At 40.2% G+C, this 22,036-nt stretch overlaps 1 protein-coding gene across 4 annotated transcripts in view; it reads left to right on the top strand.

Annotated features, from left to right (window-relative positions):
- The window catches only part of HECW2 (HECT, C2 and WW domain containing E3 ubiquitin protein ligase 2), a 374,671-nt gene that overhangs the window by 135,927 nt on the left and 216,708 nt on the right, over positions 1 to 22,036 (top strand). For all 4 annotated transcript variants that reach the window (XM_023622255.2, XM_070242072.1, XM_070242073.1 and 1 more), the window contains exon 2: positions 17,908 to 18,234. In XM_023622255.2, coding sequence (XP_023478023.1) covers positions 17,943 to 18,234 — 292 coding nt within the window. In that variant the 5' untranslated portion in view covers positions 17,908 to 17,942. The remainder of the gene's footprint in view (positions 1 to 17,907; positions 18,235 to 22,036) is intronic.

Below are 22,036 nucleotides of genomic sequence, written 5' to 3'. Positions count from 1 at the left end.
AAAGGTGCCTCCCTCTCTGTAGCAGGAAGAAGAAGAGAGATGACCTTATCCCTAGAAACTCTTAATGGGGAAGGCAAGAACTTAAGTTGGTTGCTGTCTGGCAATCTCATGTAACTGATTTAGGGTGGTGGCTTCTGGCCTTTACTTAATCCTATTTGATTCTTGTCTAAAAGTCATGGGATCACCCAACGACCAGACCCCACCTGCACTGATACCATTTTAACTTTTTTTCATGTTCTTTCCTTTGTCTTGTAAAGAAATGATTCACATACCCATGCCTTATAAAATTAGCCCTAACCCTCAACTCGGGGCAGCAGCAGGAGCTCTGACTGCCCATGGGCCCTATCCCCACGCACCAGCTCTGCCTGCCCATGGGTCCTGTCCCCATGCTATTCCATACTATTCTCTAAATAAAAGAGCATTACTGCCAGATCTTGAGAGTCCAAGAAATCTTTCTTTTGACTCCTTGGCTCACCAACCCCGCATCATCATCACCCGAAAACCACTTGTGTTCATCTTGTGGACATGTGGACCCGGCCTGTGACTCTTATAACTCTTTGGTTGGGATGCTAGAAAGTTCAGAGACAAGTTAATGGTGTGTTTCTAGAATGAGAGCAGCACAGAATGGCGTGTGTTCTGGGTATGCACTTTATCCTTGTCTTTCTTCCTCTTACTTTCCTCACTGACTTCTCTTCGGCTTGTTGAATGTCGTACTGCAACATGCCATGCAAATTTGTTTTGAAGAAGGATGGGGATAAATAAAATGCTGAGTTATCTAACTTTTATTAAGTTTAAATAATTATGTCACTCTAAATTTTATGGAAAATAGAATTGAAAAATATTAGAAAGATTGAAGTCTCTCAGGGGACTTTTGGTTCATTTAAAATTAGTTTAATAAACAGGTATACTTGGGAAGATAGTATCTATGTTAGTGGGTCTAACTTGGGAGTATATGGAGATATTCACTGTTAATTTCTTATGTCAACAGTCCTCAAAGTTTAGCGTTCACCAGCATCAACTGGGGAACATGTTAAAAATGTGATGTCTGGACTCCGCCCCATGGATGTATTAGGATCAGTAGATTTGGCTTGGGGTCTAGAAAATGGTAGTTGAACACATTCTCTGGTTGTCGTATTCCTGATAGCTGCTTCTTCCATCTTCCTTCTTCCTAACCCCAATCTCCCAGAAAAAGTACTCTCCTTACCTAATCTCCACAGTCTTTTTCTTTTGGTCCTTCTCTTTTTTCCTAGCTTTATTGAGACATAATTGGCATATAACATTGCATAAATTCAAGATGTACAACGTGTTGGTTTGATGCCCTTATGTATTGCAAAATGTCATCACCACAGTGTTAGCTAATACCTCCATCACATCACATGATTACCATTTTTTTCTTTTGTGGTGAGAACGTTTAAGATCTCCTCTCTTGGCAACTTTCAAATATATGTACAATATTATTAACTATAATCACCCTGTGTACATTAGCTCCCCAGGACTTATTCATCTTGTAACTGGAAGTTTGTACCCTTTGACCAACGTCTTCTATTCCCCTCTGTCCACCCCTGACCCTAGTCTTTTCTATCTTTCTTCTACTGCCTCTCTTGGGCTAAGCACCATGTTTCTTAGGTCAACTCAGATTCTTTGGATTTTTCAGTTTTTCCTCCTTGCTTAACCAATTGTCTAGGTTTTGTACACGAAATGGTGGGATGTAGCTAGTTTGTTATCTAGGATTCTTAAAGTCTGTGACAGAAATGCAACCCAACTTTCCTAACCAAAAGAGAAGGTGCCAGAAGAGCCCAGGCGTGGGCCTTGTCTTTGGCTCCCTGGAGTGAGGCTGGAGCCGCAGTCTCTTGGTCAAAGGCTGGCTGACCACCAGCGTCCACAGACCTCCAGAAAGCAGCAGGGGAGCACTCGTCTCAGAGGAGGACAGGAGAAACGCTGGTACTTGTGATTCCAAATCTCTTCTTTATCCCGGTTACTCATGCATCATGAGAGAAGGGCTGAGTATTGTGAAGAGTGAGTTTTTGGTTTACACTGTGATCCTTCTTTTAAAAAACATAATTGGATTAATGAGGTAATGGATAAGTGCAGGTGTTTTGATATTTTCCCCCAATTATAAACAGTTATAATTGATCTGCACTTAAATGAGATTTTAATTTGTTTGAAACTATTATTAAAGGCCATGGTATCTTTCTAAATTGAATAGTGTTATTCTAAACAAAAACAAATATTTAATTTTATTTATAAATTGAATGTATTTCTTTCTTTGAATAGATTTTAATCCATTAATTAAAATGCTGCTTCTTGTTGTATATTGAATTTGGGAGCAGAAACCCAATTTCTCGAAATTTTATGAGTGAAAATAATTTGACTCATTGAAACAAATGAAAAATTTTCAGCATCTTTGGAAAGAAAGTGGCAATTTTACTTATAGTCATATAACTTTATCTGATATGTGATCTAAATAAAGTAGTTCTATCAATTTTGTAACAATTGTCTATTCTGGGGCTGGCCCTGTGGCTGAGTGGTTAAGTTCGCGCGCTCCGCTGCAGGCGGCCCAGTGTTTCGTTGGTTCCAATCCTGGGCGCGGACATGGCACTGCTTATCAAACCACGCTGAGGTGGCGTCCCACATGCCACAACTAGAAGGACCCACAACAAAGAATATACAACTATGTACCAGGGGGCTTTGGGGAGAAAAAGGAAAAAAATAAAATCTTTAAAAAAAAAAAAAAGAATTGTCTATTCTATAGAAATCATTCCACCAGATTTCAAACCTTGCTTCATCCATGGTGTTCTTCTCTGTTCCACTTTCCATGAATAGTTGCCATGTTTCTTTTACTGCACTAGATATCTGGCGAAACTAGTGGGAAAGGAAAGGTGTGGAGACGACCAAGCTGCTTTGTGTGAGGAATTACCACGTGTGGTTCTGAAGTTAGCTGGAGAGCCATTAGGGTGCCCCCAGGACTGGTTTATGCATCAGTGCATTTGGGTGGGAGGAAGCTGGTACTTTAAGCAGGCAAGGTTCCCAGACTTAGCGTCACCAATTTCCTCCTTTTTCCCTGTATCTTTAGGCTAAGAGGCCATCACTGTCTTCCTTTTAACATGTACGCAAATGCCATGGAAACCAACCCCAGCATTGATATGGGAGGCAGAACTTCACTTCTCAGCTCACTGCAGGATTTCTGTGTACAAACCTTCATGTACTTGCTCAAGGAACTCTCTAAAGATGTGTTCATTACCCTTTTCAAAAATAGCCAGGTGAGAGGAGAAGGGCAAGAAGGATGTGATTTTTACTGACTCCTGCTCTGGAAGGGCTTCTGTCCTCAAAGCCACTCCTTCGGGCCTCTTTATTATGCCTGCACATTACAAAGTTTGTCAGAGTCCAGGGAGACTGTCTCGAGAGAGGGAAATTGCTGCTCCTCAACAATGTTAGGAGCTTATAAAGTTGACTTATAGTAAATCTATGGCATACAAGAAATAAATAAATAATGACTTTCTATGTCTGCAAAGCTTACAGTAGGTGGACCAGAAGTGGGAACGAGGAGGCGGAGAGAAAGCAAGCAGGTAGGGTAGCTCTGGAGCCCTGCTTTGGCAGTGGAAGCCTGCTTGGTGCCCATAGTTAAGGCATTGACTGTAAACCCTGTAAATAGATCATTTCATCCCTCCCCCCCCAATTTTATGGATAAGCCAAGGTACCACATGATGTGGTCTTAGTAACCCAGTCAGATCTTGGGGCTTATAGAAGCCACAAGGAGCTGTGGCATATGGGAAGAGAAGCTGACTTTAAAGACCTGAACATGGGCTGGCCCGGTGGTGTGGTGGTTGGGTTTGTGTGCTCCACTTCAGCGGCCCAGGGGTCACGGGTTCAGATCCTGGGTGCGGACATACATGGTGCTCATCGGGCCATGCTGGGGTGGTGCCCCATGTATAAGTTAGGGGCAGATTGGCACAGATGTTAGCTCAAGGACAATTTTCCTCAAGCAAAAAGAGGAAGATTGGCAACAGATGTTAGCTTAGGGCCAATATTTCTCAGACACACACACAAAAAGACCTGAGTGTAGGTCTCAGCTTGGTGCCCTCGTCTGGAAATCAGACCTATAGCTAACATTTCCATCATGAGGGAGCTGTGGAGACAACATGGGGGTGAGGAAGGGGGCAGAGGATAGACAGGAGATACCAGAAAAGCAGGCCTCTTAAAGTGAATCCATTTACATTGGGAAGCCAAATTTCATAGTAAATAAGGGAAAAAAGGGTTTGATCTTGACAAACAAAAGTTCAAATTAGAGGAATCAGTTTATTTTAGCTTACACACAACAAAATTCAGATTACAATCACAAATAAGGCCTAATTATTAGAAGGACCGAAGAACAAATGAAGTGAAGAACAAATGAAGTGTTGACGTTTCTAGAGGGTCGAGGGAGCTAATTTTTTTCAGGGAGATTATGCTATTTGTCTTTCTTACCACAGTCGTGAAAGTCCTATTGCAAAAACTGCTTCAGGGCTCTATCACTTCCACAAGGCTTCTCTTTGATCCTCTGATATTCAGATTACTCTTCATCTATTCTCCTGCAGTTGTCAGCTATTCTGACATTGCCAGATCCTTATCAGTCAGTGGTTTTGCATGTGATTCAACTAGGTCTTCAAAATCTTTCATTGACTTTTATGAATTCCTGAATCTTCCTAGTTCATGCACTTTCTCTTTGCACTCAATTGATTGTTGAAACATCTGAAATTCAGTGAGTGACTAACAGTCAGAGATGTGACTGGCAGGCATCAACTCTCTCAGTGCCTGTGAGATGTGGTTGAATGGGGACTCATTTTAAAAGTCTTCACTTCGTTGTTTTATGATGTTTTGCTTTCTTCTTCAGCTCCTTAGTAGAGAGGAGCTGGATAATGAATACCGAGATAAAAAGGATCTCTTCTTCCTCAAAAAATACTTGAAAACTATAGTGCTATGAAAATGCAGGTATTCCTTTTGGGAAAGGCTTAAAACATTTTTTTTTTTTAAGAATGATCTTTTTTTAAATTTATTTTTACTTTTTGAGGAAGATTAGCCCTGAGCTAACATCTGCTGCCAACCTTTCTCTTTTTGCTGAGGAAGACTGGTCCTGAGCTAACATCCATGCCTATCTTCCTCTGCTTTATATGTGGGACGCCTGCCACAGCATGGCTTGCCAAGCGGTGCCATGTCCACACCCGGGATCCAAACTGGCAAACCCTGGGCCGCTGAAGCGGAACGTGCGAACTTAACCACTGCGCCACCAGGCCGGCCCCATTGAAACATTTTTTTATTGTAATACTTGATTTAAACTTGAACTTGGTATCAATAAGCAGGATCATGATACTGAACAGAACTGTTTCCTTATCCACATGCAGCATATTGATGTTTGTTTGACTGTTGGTTCTTCCAGATGATTCTCCATACCGCTGGGAGTCTCTTGAATTGGGTGATTTATTAGTTCTTATTTTAAGTTCATTCTTCTTCTAGACTTAAGACTATAAGTTCCTTGAGAATGAAGTCTGTTCTGTTTGTTATACGCTGGACCCAGTGAGCCTCACCCATTGGAGGCACTGGAGAAGGATGGTTTGAATGACAGCCAGGCAGGGGTGGCCCTCTGATCAAGACTGATGGGTGACTCCCCTCCCTGACATGATCATTCCTTATTGGTGGATTCCGTCCCTTGGCCCTTTTTCTGCTTTCATGCGCCTTTTCTTAACCTCTGTAATCATGGTCAGCATTGGCTGGTAATCTCAGACCTTGGAATTTAGTCCATATGTTTGCAACTTCTGCCCACAACCGCTGCACTGTTCCAGTGAAATTCCTTCCGTTAGAAATCTTACTGCAGAGGCAAATCACTTGTAAAGTTAAAAATAATAATGGATCATTTAATTGAAGGGGACATTGTTCTGGGTGCTCTGCCGAGAAAACCATCTAAATATGGTTGTCAACTTAGAGGGGACGTCTGTCTGTCATTCCAACTCTGCATGAAGGGTACATTCTAGTGGGGAGAGATACTAGAGTGACACTAATAAACTATACTGTGTGGATGTGAGTGCTATGGAGGAAAAATAAAGCAGGGAAAAGGGATAGGTAGGGTTGGGGCAGTTGAAATTTTACATACAGTGGTCAGGGAGGGTCCCAGTGAGAGGGTAGCATTTGGTAAAAATGTGAAGAGGCAGCAGAGTGAGTCATGTGGATATTGAAGAGAAGAGCTGAGGCAGAAGAAACAGCAGATGCAAAGGCCCTGTGGTAGTGTGGCCGGTGCCTTCTAGGAACAGCTGTGGGACTAGGGCAGCATAAGCATGGATGGCTGTAGTGGTAGATGAGATCAGAGAGGACAGGGGATCAGATCATGTGGGTCCTCGTAGACCATTGTAAATGTTTTGGCTTTTACTCTGAGTGAAATGAGGGCCACTGGAGAGTTTGGGTAGACAACAAATAACCTGACTTACATTTGAACAGAATCACTCTAGTTGCTGTGTTGAGAATAGATGGCAAGAAGCCAAGGATGAAAGCAGGAAGGAGGCAGTTATTTGTTTGGAGGACACGTGATCGTGGTTTGGACCAGGCGAAGGCAGTGAAAGCTCATTCCTATCTTTCCTCACTTTTTAATAAGACTCTTTCTTTGGCCTAGAATTCATGCCATATTCCAAGGGCCTCTTCTGTCTTTCAGCGCCCGGTTCCATTTCTCCAGCAGGCTTCTCTTAAAGGCTGTAGTCCCTGTGGTCGTCCCCCGCAGCGAGCTCACTGACTTCTGCGCTTAGACCTTGTAGCGTGGAAGGCAGTTGTCCTCCATTTCTTTCATGTCGGTTGACTTGCTTTTCTTTCTAGACTATAGCAAAGGCCTTATCTTGTGTTTTGCACACAGAGCTGGCACTTTACTCAGTCAGTCCTTTTTGGATGGCTGGCTAATTCTAAAGAAAGTCAGCATGTATTCATCTTGTGGGTTTGGTCCTTTTCCATGCTTCTTTTCTCTTTGGAGCAGTTAACCCCATCCATTCATTCATCTGAAAAATATTTACTAAACGTTTACTGTTTTGTGGAGGATGTAACATGTAAGGGAAACAGTAATTGTCCTCAAAGAGTTTCTAGTCTGGCAAGAGAAGACATGAATCTTCATGATTAGACGACGAGGCATTGTGAGGTGCAGGTGACATGAATGATACGCAGAAGGCCGCTGGAGTTCAGTGGTAGGAATGTTGCCTTCTGGCTGGGTGTTCTTCCAGAAGAGAGTGGTCCCTGGGCCCTGAAGCTGGAGTAGGTGGAGAGAATGAATGGTATGGGCAATGCTGGGTACGCTAAGCATTTTTATGGGTAGCAGAATGGATGTTTGCATTGGAGAAAGTTTGTATGGAACTTTGGGGCTATTTAAGCAAGTAGAAAGAAAGCGACTCAAAAATCCACGCTCTCCTCTCCACCCTGACCCCAGGAGCCACCACTCAAATCCATGCCATCCCCACCTCTGCCCCCACCTGCTCACTTCAGGTCCCAGCGTAATCAGCTAAATGCCACTGCCTGTGAGAGGCCTGGCCTGCTCACCCGACCTCAGCTTGGTCCCAGCCCTGCCCCGTGGTTTGCTCCCATCATGGCCCTTTAATTATGTTATTTACTTAATTGGAAGTGTTGTCATTGAAAAAGTGCTGCAGGGAGGGAATAGATGGATTGACCGTCTGGGGGAAAATACGAGGCTCAGAACGGCCTATTAAGAAGTGATGGTTTAGATGTGATATGACGTGAACTTGGGTTCGTACGGTCGTGGCAGTGGGCATTGGAAGAGAGGAGCATTAAGGCTTAAAAAAAGTGTGTTCTGTGGGGTATAGGAGTACCTGCCACAATTACTTGTGCTTATAGTTATGGCCTCTGGTGTTTTATGGAATAAACAATTGTGTTTAAATAGAGTTGGTTGTCTTTTCTAGCAGCTTTTGACAGTCAGTAACTAGGGGCGCATGTTTTGTGGTTTGTTTTGCAAGGAAGACTTTCCCACACAAATATGCTCCAGTCACCACAAAATAATGCAGAATTCTTAAATATCTGAATTCCATTTACCAACAATTGGTAATTATCTGCAGCTTTAGCTGAACATAATGTTTTGGCATGTGTTCCATGCAAAAGAAAAAACCATCTTACTCCCCAAGGAGGTACAGGGAATAAAAGTTTAATATCTTTCAAAAGAAATGACTCTAACATGAATTGATTCCACTACCCTCGCAGAAACCATCAATATTTATTAATAGACAAGCAAACCACCAGCAATGTTTGATATCAAAGCAGAGAGTTTTTCTTTTTTTTTTTTAACACTTGGATCGACCATGGAACTTCATGTGTGTTTACTGAAACATAGGTTAGAATTTTACAAATATATGAAGTTTTGTTTTCCATTTTCCTAATCTGGCGTGATATTTAAAATTGATTCTAGAAATTAAGTTTTACTCTTCTTAATTTAATAGCATTTAAAAAGTATAGATCAGTGTTTAAAAAAATCGATATCTATGCCAATGGATATCATTCCAGTAAGAGACTCAACTCAGCATAGTCTACCATCAGCTATTGAGATAAATGAGTAAAGATGTGGCCGTCGTTCCTCCCACACATGCTGTCCGCTGTCCTATGTTCTTCTCTCATTACATATTTCAGAGTCTGCCATTTTTTCAGTGATTTTTTTCTTTTTCCTTTGTTTTTGTCCAGTATTCATTTCCTTTTCTTCTGGTACCAACTCACTTCCTCCTTTTTGAGGACTCTCTTTTCCCCTACCTCCTTCAGTCTGAGTGGAATTGCTGGCCTGCATGCCTTTTCTTCTTCTGCGTAGACCCATAGGATTCTCTCTCCCAGGACTCAGTCCTGAGCAACACGATGGAGAGAGGGCAAATGTCTGGGTGGATAGATCCTGGTGGCTACTAGTAACCAAGAGCAGCTTTGACTCATTGTTTTTCCTCTTTGTTTTATTTTATGAGCTACCCTGCATCTTTTCAGTGAAGCTCCTTTCTGTTTTAGTTTATCAGAGAGGATTTCTCTTCCTTGCAACTAACTAATGTGCCCTCAGGGATGACTGTTTATTGCGATAGATAGTTGGAAATATCCTTTCATATCAAAGGTATATACTTTAGTATATATTTTTTCTGATTATATATGCTATTTGTAGAAAATCTAAAAAAATACAAAAAGAGAGGAAAAGAAAATTATTTGTAATCCCTCTATCTATAACTATTGAAAAAAAATCTTTTTTTCTGTATGTGTTTATAAACACAATTTAATTATATTGTGTATATAACATTATTTGATTATACTTAACATTTTATCATGGTGAACAGGTTCCCATGCCAAAAATTAAAAATATGCTTTTAATGGCTCCATAGTATTTTACAATGTGAATACACCATAATTGAACTATTCCTTCATTGTTGGAAATTTATTTGCTTTCAGACTGCTTTCTATTATGAATAATGTTGTGATGAGTATCTTTTTTCATAAATCTTTGCCAGTTTCTCTGCTCCTTTCCTTAGGTAGAGCCCTAGAGACAGATCACTGAGTCAAGGGGGGTGTGAGCATGTCCAGGTGCCAGCCAGCCGTGTAGAGAGCTGCCCTGTCAGCGGCGTGTGGGTCGCGGCCTCACGCACAGTCACTTCTGAGGACTGTTATTTTTCAAAGTTGACATTTTAATGGATAACAAATTATATCTTATTTTTGTTTTAATTTGTTTTCCAATATGTAATTATTAATGACTTCAGTTTTTTCTTTTGTGACTTATCTATTCACATCTACAAAGAAAAGTTTAAATAATTGAGTTAAAAACCTTATTTAGTTTAAAGAACTAAAAAGAGTTAAATCAAATCTTAATTATTTCCTCTTCTTTATCTATTTGCATATTCAGTGATTTAAAGCTAAATCAGCATCTTGAAAACACTGTTGGACTCAGTCTTTAAAATTAACAACTTTTGGAACTTAAAATTATTTCTTTCTATTTGTATATATCCCTTTTCCAAGTTTACAGGTGGACTGTTTTTATGTTGTGGATCCTAACGTATCATTTAATAAAATTGCGGGGAGAAGAGCCTTTTCCTAAAGGCGGCAGCCTGGAGGAAAGATTTCATTTTCTGATAACTTTTCCATCTGGGAAGAGGGAGTGAGGGGCAGCTCATTGCCCCAGACTCTCTGTGAAGTCATGGAGCTTTTCCTGGCAGGGTGTATAGGAGGGACTTTTCTGGTCGTCTTAGTCATTTTACTGTCATGCTCCGGCCGAGTAGGCTAAGCATTGGGTTGTGATTGTGTATGACAAACCCTGAGTGATGACTTATGAATGCTCTCTCTTAGCAGTAGACACAGTGGAAATCCACTGAGGAGGGATCTTTAGTCAAGAATTTGGTGATGGCTTTCTTCATCTCAATGCTGACCGGCCTTGTGGAGTCTTGACCATAAATATAGTTTTTTTCCCCCTTTGTTTTCCTCATTTATATAGTAAAACACACATGGAGTTTGAAGCATAGTATAATTGAGCAAGTGTGTGTAGGTGGGTATTTTTTTGGAATTTGAAAGGTTAAACAAGGATGCTGGTTATTCTTATCGGATTTAATATCCACTCTAGCAAGTGAAAATCCTAGGGTGCATTTCTAGTCTGTAAAAATTTTTTGACAATGCATGCTTTCAGTACTTGCCCCTTAGGTGAGGTTTAGTAAATTGACATTCGCCTCCAGGTTCTTTAGCAAAAGTATTTTAAATAAAAACCTGTTACCATGCAAAAGGGCACCATCTGCTTGCCACAAGACAAAAGCCAATCGTCAAGAGGCAAGATGGGGGCAGAGAAAGGGCATTTTATTAAGTGATAAGCTAGCAAATCAGAAGATGGTGGACCAGCATCCTAAAGAACCATCTTAAGGAGGGGTGCAGAATCTTGAAGCAGTCATACAGGCCAGTGGGTTCTAGAGGAGGGGATTGGGAATGTTGACCCTCTGGTGTTACAGACTGGGGGTCGCCACACCAGATCTTTAAATTGTCATTGATGACCGCTGTCAGCATAGACGCTCTGTCTGGGTGTCATCACATTACTGAGGAACTCAACAGAAGAAAGTTATTGCCTTATTGCAGCTGGGAGGTGCATCACAAGCAGGGGTCATAAGATCTACGGAGCAGGTCCATCTCCTGGCGGGTGCATGTCCAGCTGGGTTAGTCAGTCAGAGGTCATTCAAAGTTACTATGGGGTTTCTTTTCTACAGTATGGCGTCCCTCATATCAACCTTGTGTTGAACTGGTATCAAACGCTTGGTTAATGTGTTTGTCATCTGCTACTCCCTGTATCTTCTAAACAAAATTTCCTGCTTTTGGAAATGAAGTTGTATACTAAGGTGTTTTGAAATTTGCTTAGTAGTTACTTCTCTCTTGACCTCTGGAAGAAAAGTGATTTGTTTTCAGTTGTTCCTTAAGCAAATGTCTGTCATCTGAGAGAGCAGCATAGTGCAGAACTAATCGTAATTAGAAGAGGGAGGTTTCTTTTAAAGAGTGCTACGTCATGTTAGGTTGTGTCCGTTGGGAAGTAGACATACAGGCAGAGGCTCACCATGGGAAGAATTATCTAAGGAGCTTTAAAGGACCAGCTTTCTAGTTAATAAAGATGGTGGGTTCTAATCATTTCCCCTAACCATCAGCTTTGTCTTCTAAAGCTGCTCATAAGAACATGGATAATTTTCTGAAGAAAATTTATCTTTCTTATTGCAGAAGGCATAGGTGTGAAACCAAGAAACAGATCAAGAATTCTTAGATTTCAGTGGGAGAAAGTGTAAAGCAGCCATTCCCTGTTGTTTGAGTAGCATGAATTTTCCCATATGAGAACATTGCATTGACTAATGTCGTTATAAATTAAATTTTAACTGTAAAATTTAGAGTCGTTTGATTTTCCTCATCTTTTTGCAGCTTTGCAAATTAATTTTTGCATGGTGTTGGATCTTATTTACAATCGAAATGTGAACTCTAAAAGATACATTACTTTTCCTATAGGGGAAAAATGAAGTTTTCCAAAGCAGATTTGGTGATAGTCCCTCATTGTCATCTAAGCATTCTGGTTTTATTTCTTTTGCATTGATCTAACTTATGTAAAGTATAACATCTGAATGAGGCTTTTAAACCTTGAGCTAAGCCTTTTAGAGATACATTAGCATCTTCAATTGTAATTAATCAACACTAAGGCTATTATTAAGCAGAAACTTGTATTTGAATATTTGTTTTACCTCTGTCCTCATAATAACCAGCAATTTGAGCTCACCCTCACAACAGTCTTTGGGACATAGTTACTTGGATATATTGCATTTACTTTAAACTCACCCAGAATGATATTGATTTTCTCAGCCCTGTCAGTGTTTCTGGGGTTCTATTGTCACTTGATTGAGAAGTCAGAATTTAGTCCTAATGCTTTCCTCACTTTTATCCCCTATATTCAATCTGCTGCCAAGTCTTTGTGCTCTTTCTTTGAACTATTCCTGTTGATCCGCTTCCTTTTTGTGTTACTAAAATCCATTCTTGGGCACTCAGGGCCCCAGGCCTTAACTAATCTGTTAGCTCCTAACTGGTTTCCCACCCTGTTTTCTTCCTCTTACAATCGGCCCTGCATAACCTCTCCGATTAAATTTCCCATACTTAAATTTAGTATTTTGACGCCTCTGCTCGAGACCCTGAATGGCTCCCTGCTCATCACTGTTGGAGAGGTTCCAGCTGAATCACTTCACACTCTGTGCCCAAGGTGCTCTAAATCCTCTCTTCTTTTCTCTAATCTCATGTCTCACTATGTACAGTTACTGGCTTGTGGGTGGTGGGCTCTAAGAGTTCTTTTACCCGTGGGTTATTTGGAAGTTAGAATTAATTTTTTATGTAGAAATAATTCTTTAAGATCTGTCGTTGAGTTCCTAAGCCATAATTCAAAGACCTGTGTATCCTAATGTAGCTGATTTCTGGGCTCTGGGAGCCAGGAGCCATGTCAAATAGGGAAGCCAGAGACCCATGGACTGTGTTCTCCTTCTTTCCTAAGCACAGGGTCACCAGCACTAGGCAGAACTGATGGTGGTTTTTGTGTATAAAGGTGGTCTTTAGCATTTGATTTCTCTTAACTGTCTTCCAGGTCCTAGTGTTTCTGTCCCCAGACTCTTAGGCATGGAGAGCTATTCCAAACTAAATAATGCATTAATTAATTCAGTAATTATGTTGTTTGCTTACTAAAATAACAATAGTTGCTTTTTATTGGTCACTTTTGCATGTGATTTTTCTAATCCTTACAACAGTCTTGCATGGTACATTAAAGTTACTTGCATTTAATAGATGAATACATTGAGGCTGGGTGCACTTCGTACATTTTTTTTCTTTCTTCTAATCCTTTAAGACTTACCTCAGATATGTAACCTCTGCCACAAAGTATTTTCTCTCTCCTTCGGACAACCTCCTGCCTCACAGATCCTCAGTTTCCTCATCTGAAAACAGGTAATGGTGATAGCGCTCAAATTTAATTCACAATATTCTGGGGTCTCACTTGAGAAAATACACGGGAAAGTGCTGTGGAAATGTTTGAACACTTTATAAATAGTATATTGCTATCACTTCCTGATGCCCCACAAGCATTTATTACCTCCGTCATGTATTTGTTAGGACACATTGTACATAGAGATGAAGTGTCATTGATACCAGATTAAATTCTTTTGTATGTGAATATTTGGTCTTCTCTCCAAAAAGCCGACGTTCCTGGAGGGTAAGGGCCATGTTACATGCTTTCGGAAAAGAAAAGAAAGAATTTGAAAGAAAACCTCACTCTTTTTCCTGTTTAGCATCCTTTGAGGCTTTATGCTAGGTATGTACCGGTAGATGCTTCATACGATTTTGCATGGTTCAATTAAACTAGCAAATTCACACTTTTCTAGCTTGTATTTTCTTTTCCACTAAAAGTAAATATATTATTTACTCAGCTTTTGGATCCATCTATTACATATCTCTTCTTGTAAAAATGCAGGGTTCCCAAGAGCTGGGCCTTTGTCTTTTGCTCTGTTGTATCCTTAATGCCTTTCACGTGGGAGGTGCTCCGCAAAATTTTCTTGAAGGAAGGAATGAATGAATGAACCCAATACTGGTGAGAAAGTCAAATTTCCACCTGTATCTCTGGATTGAGGACCAGAAAATGGCTCTTGTCAGGATTATGGGGTCAAGGCTCACATTTCAGAGGAGTTGAGTCCCTCAGTGCCTACAAGGCTCTTTTTTTCCCCCTGTTTTTGGGGCTGTGGCCTTGAATAATTGAGGATGCTGACAGCCTACTCTCCCAATGGGTGGGGGATGAAGGGACTAGAATTAAAGTAGGCTGCAGTCACATCATAGTATTAATAACAACTCGATTGATTATTACTGTATATCAGGCCCTGTTCTAAATGCTTTACCTGTACAATTATTCAGTTCTCTCCGGTATCCTATGAGGCAGGTGTCATTATGTCCTTACTGTACAAGTGGGAAGATGGGAGCACAGAAAGTTAAAACAAATTATCTGAGACCACAGAGCAATTTAATGTAGAGACATGACTGAAACCCAGAAATCAGGCTCTGGGCTTATTCTCTCTCCACTGTGCTAACCTGTCTCCCTGATTAAATAGAGGTCATTTTAAAACAACAGTGTTGGTGTACTTACATGTTTTTTTCTTTTTTTCTGGAGCCAAGTAATTTTCTGTAGTTCTTCTGTTGTGACTTTAAGGTATGAAGGTTCTGGCCTCTTCCTTTCTCTTGGGGATGTGGTTCAGTGATAGACAGCCTGCATTTGCTGTCTGACTGCAACGTGTTAGCAGTTAATTATTTATAGTGCTCCTTGAAGCTGATGTGGTGCTTTCCTCACTCTGCATTTACAAAGAAAGAACGGCCTGTTGAAACCCACTGAAATGAACATGTCATGAAACCCTCAGATTACAAGTTGACCTGTATTTTAGGCTTCATGAGTTTGAGGTTGTGCAATGGTTATGGGTTATATTGTGTCAGAATTACTATATACCACATCAGGAAAAGAACTGTTAAGTTTATGAAGAATATCAGTTTCTCTGTTTTATTTTTGTCCTTTTCACATAGGGTGTCTAGCCCGCCAATCCAAGTTATTTTAATTCAAGGGATAGTGCTAAAAATAGGAGATCAACTTTATGACAAATTAATTGAATAAATACATTTACAAGTACCATTACCCCAGCAATGGCAGAATTTGGGTCCTCTTCACTCAAAGTGTTTATGAAATGGTTTGGGGGATTGGAGAAATTAGGGAATTCACCTGTTTTCTTCCCTGAGACTCAGTATCCAAGGTTTTTAGTTGTAATGTAACTATTGCACTAAGACTAGTTTTTTGTTTTTCTTTTTTTAGTGGAAGCTCATGCTGACTTTGCAGGATATCTTTGTAGGGGTGGCCTTTAAATGAAACATGGTGTATCAAAGAGGCCAGCACGTGCGAGGGATGCAGAGTAAATGTTAAATTCATAAATTTATAAACTGCTGAATTATGTAGTTCCGAAATGGGTAATATAGAGGAGAGCTAGATTCATTCTGTGCAGAGCCAATAGGATCCGGGTGAGGTGGTGTGAATCCATGGGCAGACAGGAAAGGCACTGGCAGATAGAACCTCAAATGCACTAGATTACAGTGCCCAGGTCTTAGAAAGAATCTCTGTCAGAATCTGGCAGTGGAGAGAAAAATGGATATTTTAGGGCTAGACTCTCAGTGAGCCAAAATGGGACTGTATCTGTGTTCCAACAGGAAAAGCCCTGTTTCTTTAGATGGAGGCCAAGTGGAGCCAAAGGAAATAGCTTATCGTGGGTCCAGATGGTAGAAATAGTGTGGACTGGCCAGAAAATCAGAGATGGCGAGGGGCAGCCCCAGAAAAGGGACACAAGGTGTAAGCCGTGCCCCTAGGAGCTTAAGAAGTATCTAGGAGAAAAATGCTCACTGTTCATTTAACAAATATTTATGAATACCTACTGTGTACTGTGTACTGTTGCAGACACTGGGGATAAAATAGTGAACAAAACAGATGAAAATCCCTGCCCTTGTGAAGCTTACATTCTTTTTTTTTCCCTTTCAATTTTATTTAGGTATAATTGACAAATACACTCTACTCTCTATGCTACACTTCTGCTCTTTTTCTAAGAGTTTGACTTTTTTTAAGATTCTACATATAAATTTTACAATGCAGTGTTTGTCTTTCTCTGTCTGACTTATTTCACTTAGCATAATTGCCCTCAAGGTCCATTTATATTGTCGCAAATAGTAGGATTTCCTTCTTTCTCATGGCTAGATAATATTCCATTGTATATATATAATAAATCTTCTTTATCCATTCATCCATTGATGGACACTTGGTTGTTTCCATATCTTGGCTATTGTGAATGATGCTGAAATGAACATGGAAGTGCAGATATCTCTTTGAGATCCTGTTTTCACTTCCTTTGGATATATACCCATAAATGAGATTGCTGGATCATATGGTAGTTTTATTTTTCGCTTTTTGAGGAAGATCTATACTGTTTTCCATAGTGGCTATACCAATTTACGTTCCCACCAACAGTGCGCAAGAATCCTCTTTTCTCCACATCCTCTCCAACACTTGTTACCTCTTGTCTTATTGATAATAGCCATCCTAACAGATATGAGGTGATATCTCACTGTGGTTTTGATTTGCTTTTCTTGATGATTAGTGATCTTGAGCACCTTCTCATGTACCTGATGGCCATTTGTATGTCTTCTTTGGCAAAGTATTTACTCAGTTCCTCTGCCCATTTTTTAACTGGATTGTTTCTTTTTTGCTATTGAATTGTTTGAGTTCTTTATATTTTATATTTTGGATATTAACCACTTATCAGACATATGATTTTGCAAATATTTTCTTCCATTCAGTAGGTTGCCTTTTCATTTGTGTTGATGGTTTCCTTTGCTGTGCAGAAGCTTTTCAGTTTGATGTAGTCTCATTGCTTACTTGCCTTTGTTGCCTGTGCTTTTGATGTTAAGTCCAAAAAATCATCCCCACAACTGATGTCCAGGAGCTTGCCTCCTATGTTTTCTTCTAGAAGTTTTATGGTTTTAGTGCTTAGTTTCAAGTCTTTAATCCATTTTGAGTTGCTTTTTGTATACGGTATAAGACGTCGTCCAGTTTCATTCTTTTGCATATGGCTGTCTGGTTTTCCCAACACCATTTATTGAAGAGACTGTCCTCTCTTCAAGCTTACATTCTTGTTGGGGGAAGTACACAATAACCAAACAAATAAGTACATGGTACTGTGCGGTACATCAGATCATAATAATTGCTATTGAGAAAAATACAGCAAGAAAGGAGAGATGGGGAAAGCTGGGGTGCTGCAGGTTTAAATATGATGGCCACTGTGTTTAAGTGAGGAGGTGATATTTGAGCAAGCTTTTGAAAAAGACAGTAAAGTTTTTTTCAAGAGTTAGGTTCCTATGCTAAGGAAATTGAGCAAGTGAACTTGTTCTCAATGGTATATTTTAACTATGTTTAGCATGTGTCAAAATTTTGTGTCCTGCTATTTAAAAATTTAGTTACAGCAGGAAATAAATACATGTGTGGGGTGAAGGAGAAGAGGATGCCATTTCTGAAGGTGGGGTGTCTGGTAATGGAGAGACCTAAAATGGATGGTAGAGAAATCCCCTTCTCCTTAATTGCTAGGAGAAGTTGTGCCGAGTGAAATTGAGGGCCACAGGTGTGTGATGGTCTTTGCCGTCGTGTGACCTCAGTCTATAGAAATTGTTTCTGACATCATCAGTTGACAGTAGAATAATAGGTTTTGACAGCAGAAGATTATATGGTTAGGCTTTAATAAATGCTCCTCAAGGCTTTATATCTGGGAAGCTTAAACCTGATTCCTCCCGTTGTAGCGCTAATGCTTTGCGCCTGTCTGTCTCTTGCAGCTTTGTAGGAAGCCAACCTCAGAGAGGCAGACGGGATGGCTAGCTCAGCCCGGGAGCACCTGCTTTTTGTGCGGCGTCGAAATCCCCAGATGCGGTACACACTGAGCCCAGAGAACCTCCAGAGCCTGGCCGCCCAGAGCTCCATGCCCGAGAACATGACCCTACAGCGGGCCAACAGCGACACGGACCTGGTGACTTCTGAGAGCCGCTCCAGCTTGACTGCCAGCATGTACGAGTACACGCTGGGGCAGGCCCAGAACCTCATTATCTTCTGGGACATCAAAGAGGAGGTGGACCCCAGTGACTGGATTGGTCTCTACCACATAGGTGAGTCAGGTGAAATGGACCTGCCTGTGACTCAAGAGCATCCCCTTTTACTCTGACGTCATACTATTCTGTATTTTCTCCTGGAAAAAAAAAAATCACACGCACAAGTAAGCATAGCAAGACTCTGGGAATTTTCCTTTCTTCTTTGAGAGTGAAAGAGTCAACAGTTACAAACACCTTTGCTGATATGAATTTTGTGGTTACATTTCTGCTCTGATTAAATGCCAGAACCTGCAGATTTTACAGTATTTTCTTTTTAAAACTTCTCTTTGCCCTTGGTCAGTAGTCCTATTCTGGAAAGAGGTGCTTATTAACGTTTACTTATATTTTTACACTGATGAGAAAGATATCTTAGATTTAGATAACTGATGTGAAAAAATGTTCTGTATTTTCTAAAGGTTGAACTTCATTAAGAACACCTTGTAGTCTAAGGTATCTTTTCATTTCAAAATTCCTTGATGTGTCCTGGATCAATTAGATGAAGAAAGTGTCGTATTTTCCTAACAAATAAGTTAGAAATAGATCGCTATTTGTTTTAATAAAAATGTCCCAGTTCTGTGTGGCTAATTTGCATCAGTTATTCAAAGGCGAGTGAATGATGAATATGCATCCCAGAAAATACAGAGTCTGCTTTATTTGAAAGCCAAAGTCAAAACCTACCAGTCAACCATGAAGAAAATCTAAATCCAACCTGATAATGAAATCTAGCATTCCCCAAAGTTGGAGAGCTTTTTAACGGAATGAAGGGAATTCCTTTCAAAATTTAACATCAGATATGTTATTAGAAAGACATCGTTGGTTTCAATGCTGATCATAAACCAAGCAGCCCCTTCCCCCCTTTTTAATGAATAAATTAGCAGGAAAAACAGACCCATCGTTTATGGCAGTGCTGCTCAGTCAGGGACGATTTTCCTCCCTAAGGGACATTTGGCCATGTCTGGAGACGTTTTTGGTTGTCACAACTGGATAGGGGATGGGAGACCAGGGATGCTGCTAAGCATCCCACAATATGCAGGACAGCCTCCCACAGTAATTATCTATCCCCAAATGCCAACAGTTCCGCCGTTGAGAAACCCTGGTTTGAAGCAAAGTAATATTCTTGCTGAAATTTTATTAAAATGTTAAACCCACTGTACTTTATGTTTCTCTGGGACCCAGAATTTTATGTTGACTAACATAAAGTTGGTTTGTATTTACCTTCGTAGCTCGTAATGTTTAGTCATGCTGGATAGCAAGAAATCTAAAATGACAAAAAAAAAAAAAAATCAATGAATTCTTCTCTTTTTTTCTCTTATGACAGCAAAAGGGGGAAAAGTCTTCAGAGTTTAGCATTTTCCCCAAGTGTGTTTAAATATATATTAAAAGTGAGGAAATGCTTAATATGAGACAACAAATAGACTGTGTTTTTCTTAAATGCTTTTTATGTGATATTTCTTTGGGACACAATCAATTTTACTTTCTTGATTGAAGAAAGTAATTTTTGTATGAATAACTTAATCTGTAAAATGCCGGAATCACTTAAGACAGTAATGCCTATTACTTCATACTTTTTTCCCTGACTTTCTTCCTGTTTCTCCATCTCACTTGTTATATTTCCCTTTCTAAATGTATTCAGGAAGGAACTCAAGTATTCAAAGCTGAGTTTATCTTATCTCCAAGTGATGAAAACCACAAAATCTTGGTGTTCTTATATTTTACTTTCTAGAGGGAACAATATAGGTCAAAGTTCTAAATCTGGAATTAACCCAAGGATATAGCTAGGAAAGTAGAATTAGGAAATAAATCTCTTTAGAAAAATACTAACTCTTCCTCAGTCTATTTCAAGAGGCTTCTGTATCTTTCTCACATAGCATTGTATCTTTGCTTTGTTGTATGTAATGTCTTTTCTTTTCCCCTTTGGCCAATTTCAACATTTTCTCTTTATCTTGGTTTTTAGCAGTTTGTCTATGATGTACCTAGGTGTGATTTTCTTTCTGTTTATCCTAGTTGGAATTCTCTGAGCTTCATAAGTAAATGTTTTTGATGAAATTTTTGGCCATTGTTTCTTCAAATACTTTTTCTATCTATTTTTACTTTCTTCTTCTTTTTCTGAGACTCCGGTTACACATATGTTACATCATTTCATGTTGTTCTACAAGGCCCTGAGGCTCTGGTTAATTTTCCTTAAATCTCTTTGATATTCAGATTTGTTAATTATCAGTCTTCAAGTTCACTGACTTTTTCTTTTTCAGCTTCATTCTGCTATCAATCTCATCCAATGGATTTTTAAAATTTCAGTTGACTTCTCATGTATGGAATTTGCATTTCTCTTTAAAAAAAAATTTTTTTTTTCTCCCCAAAGCCCCAGTGCATACTTGTATATTCTAGTTGTAGATCCTTCTAGTTCTTCTATGTGAGTCACCGCTGCATAGCATAGCAACTGACAGATGAGTGGTGTGGTTCCATGACCAGGAACCAAACTTGGGCCGCCAAAGAGGTGAGAGCACTGAACTTTAACCACTAGGCCATCAAGGCAGGCTCTGCGTTTCTCTTTTTATAGTTTTTATTTCTCTTATGAGATTCTCTATATGTTAACTCGTTCAGACCACATTTTTTAATTGAATTGATTACCGTTGCTTTAAATTCTCTGCTACATCCAATATCTGGGCCACCTAAGGGGCAGTTTTTATTGTCTGTTTTCCTCTTGGCCATAGATCCCATTTTCCTGTTTCTTTGCATATCTAGCAATTTTTTATTTTACATTGGACAACTGAAGATTCTATGTTGTAGAAATTCTGAGTTCTGTGGAATAATTTTATTTGAATGTTAATTTTTATTCTAGGAGGCAGATTTATTTCCTTGTACTTACTGGGTGTGATTTTTACACCTTGTTAGGATGGATCCATGGAAAGCCCAGTGTAGTTCCCCAGCACTTCTGACTTGATGGGACTCAGCCTCCAAGTTTGGTCTTGCCTGTGGATTTTGTTAGGGCTTGGTTTGGGGCTTTGTTAGGTAGGTCTATGGTAGACCTTACTCTAGGACTTTGCACTTATTCCTGAGTAGTGGCGTTTCTGAGGTCTTAGCTGGAGGCCCAGAATGTTAACCAGATCTCTCTGCTCTGGCTGGGCTGTAACTCTGGGGTTCTCCAGCATGCTTGACCTCTAGCAACATCACTGTACTCTCAGCCCTGTAGCAGCTGCTCTCTGGAAAGCCTTGGTAGTCTCACCCTGCACATGTGTAGCCCAGACTTTAGCCAAGGCCTGTAGGGGATCCCTGTGTCCACTTTTGGCCTTCACTCTTGCATAGTTCTTTCTTTCCAGTGCCCTGCCTTGAGATTCCAGTCACTTTGGTTGACTCACACGCTGATCTCTGCCTCCCCAGCTTATTAGAACTGCCCTGGACCCCGGCCTCCCCGCACTGTGCTCAGAAAATCATCCCCTGGCTGAGATCTGGGTGGTCATAGAGCCACCTCATAAGTTTCTCTTCTCTCTGGGATTTTAGTCTTATACCACCTCTTGTGCAATGTCTGAAAACCACTGCCTCCTACTTTTACAGTTGTTTACATTAGGAAGAATAGTCTGGAACTAATTACTTCAGTATGACCTGAAGCAGAAGTTCCTCCCATGCTTTTGATTTAGGGTAGGCAGTAAGAGGTTCCACTTAATTCTCCCATGTAGCATTTGCAGAGAATTCTGAATAAAACTGATGGTTTGAGGCCCATGTGTTCGTCAGTTTTTCTTAGTGCATTTTCTGATTGTTTCTGATCCCTACCAGGGAAGAGGCGTGAGGAACTGGCACCCCTAGACCTCTCAAGGGATTGAGA

Source organism: Equus caballus, chromosome 18, assembly GCF_041296265.1.
Source record: "Equus caballus isolate H_3958 breed thoroughbred chromosome 18, TB-T2T, whole genome shotgun sequence".
Taxonomy (NCBI): Eukaryota; Metazoa; Chordata; class Mammalia; order Perissodactyla; family Equidae; genus Equus; species Equus caballus.
This window is presented reverse-complemented; position numbering and strand designations above follow the sequence as displayed.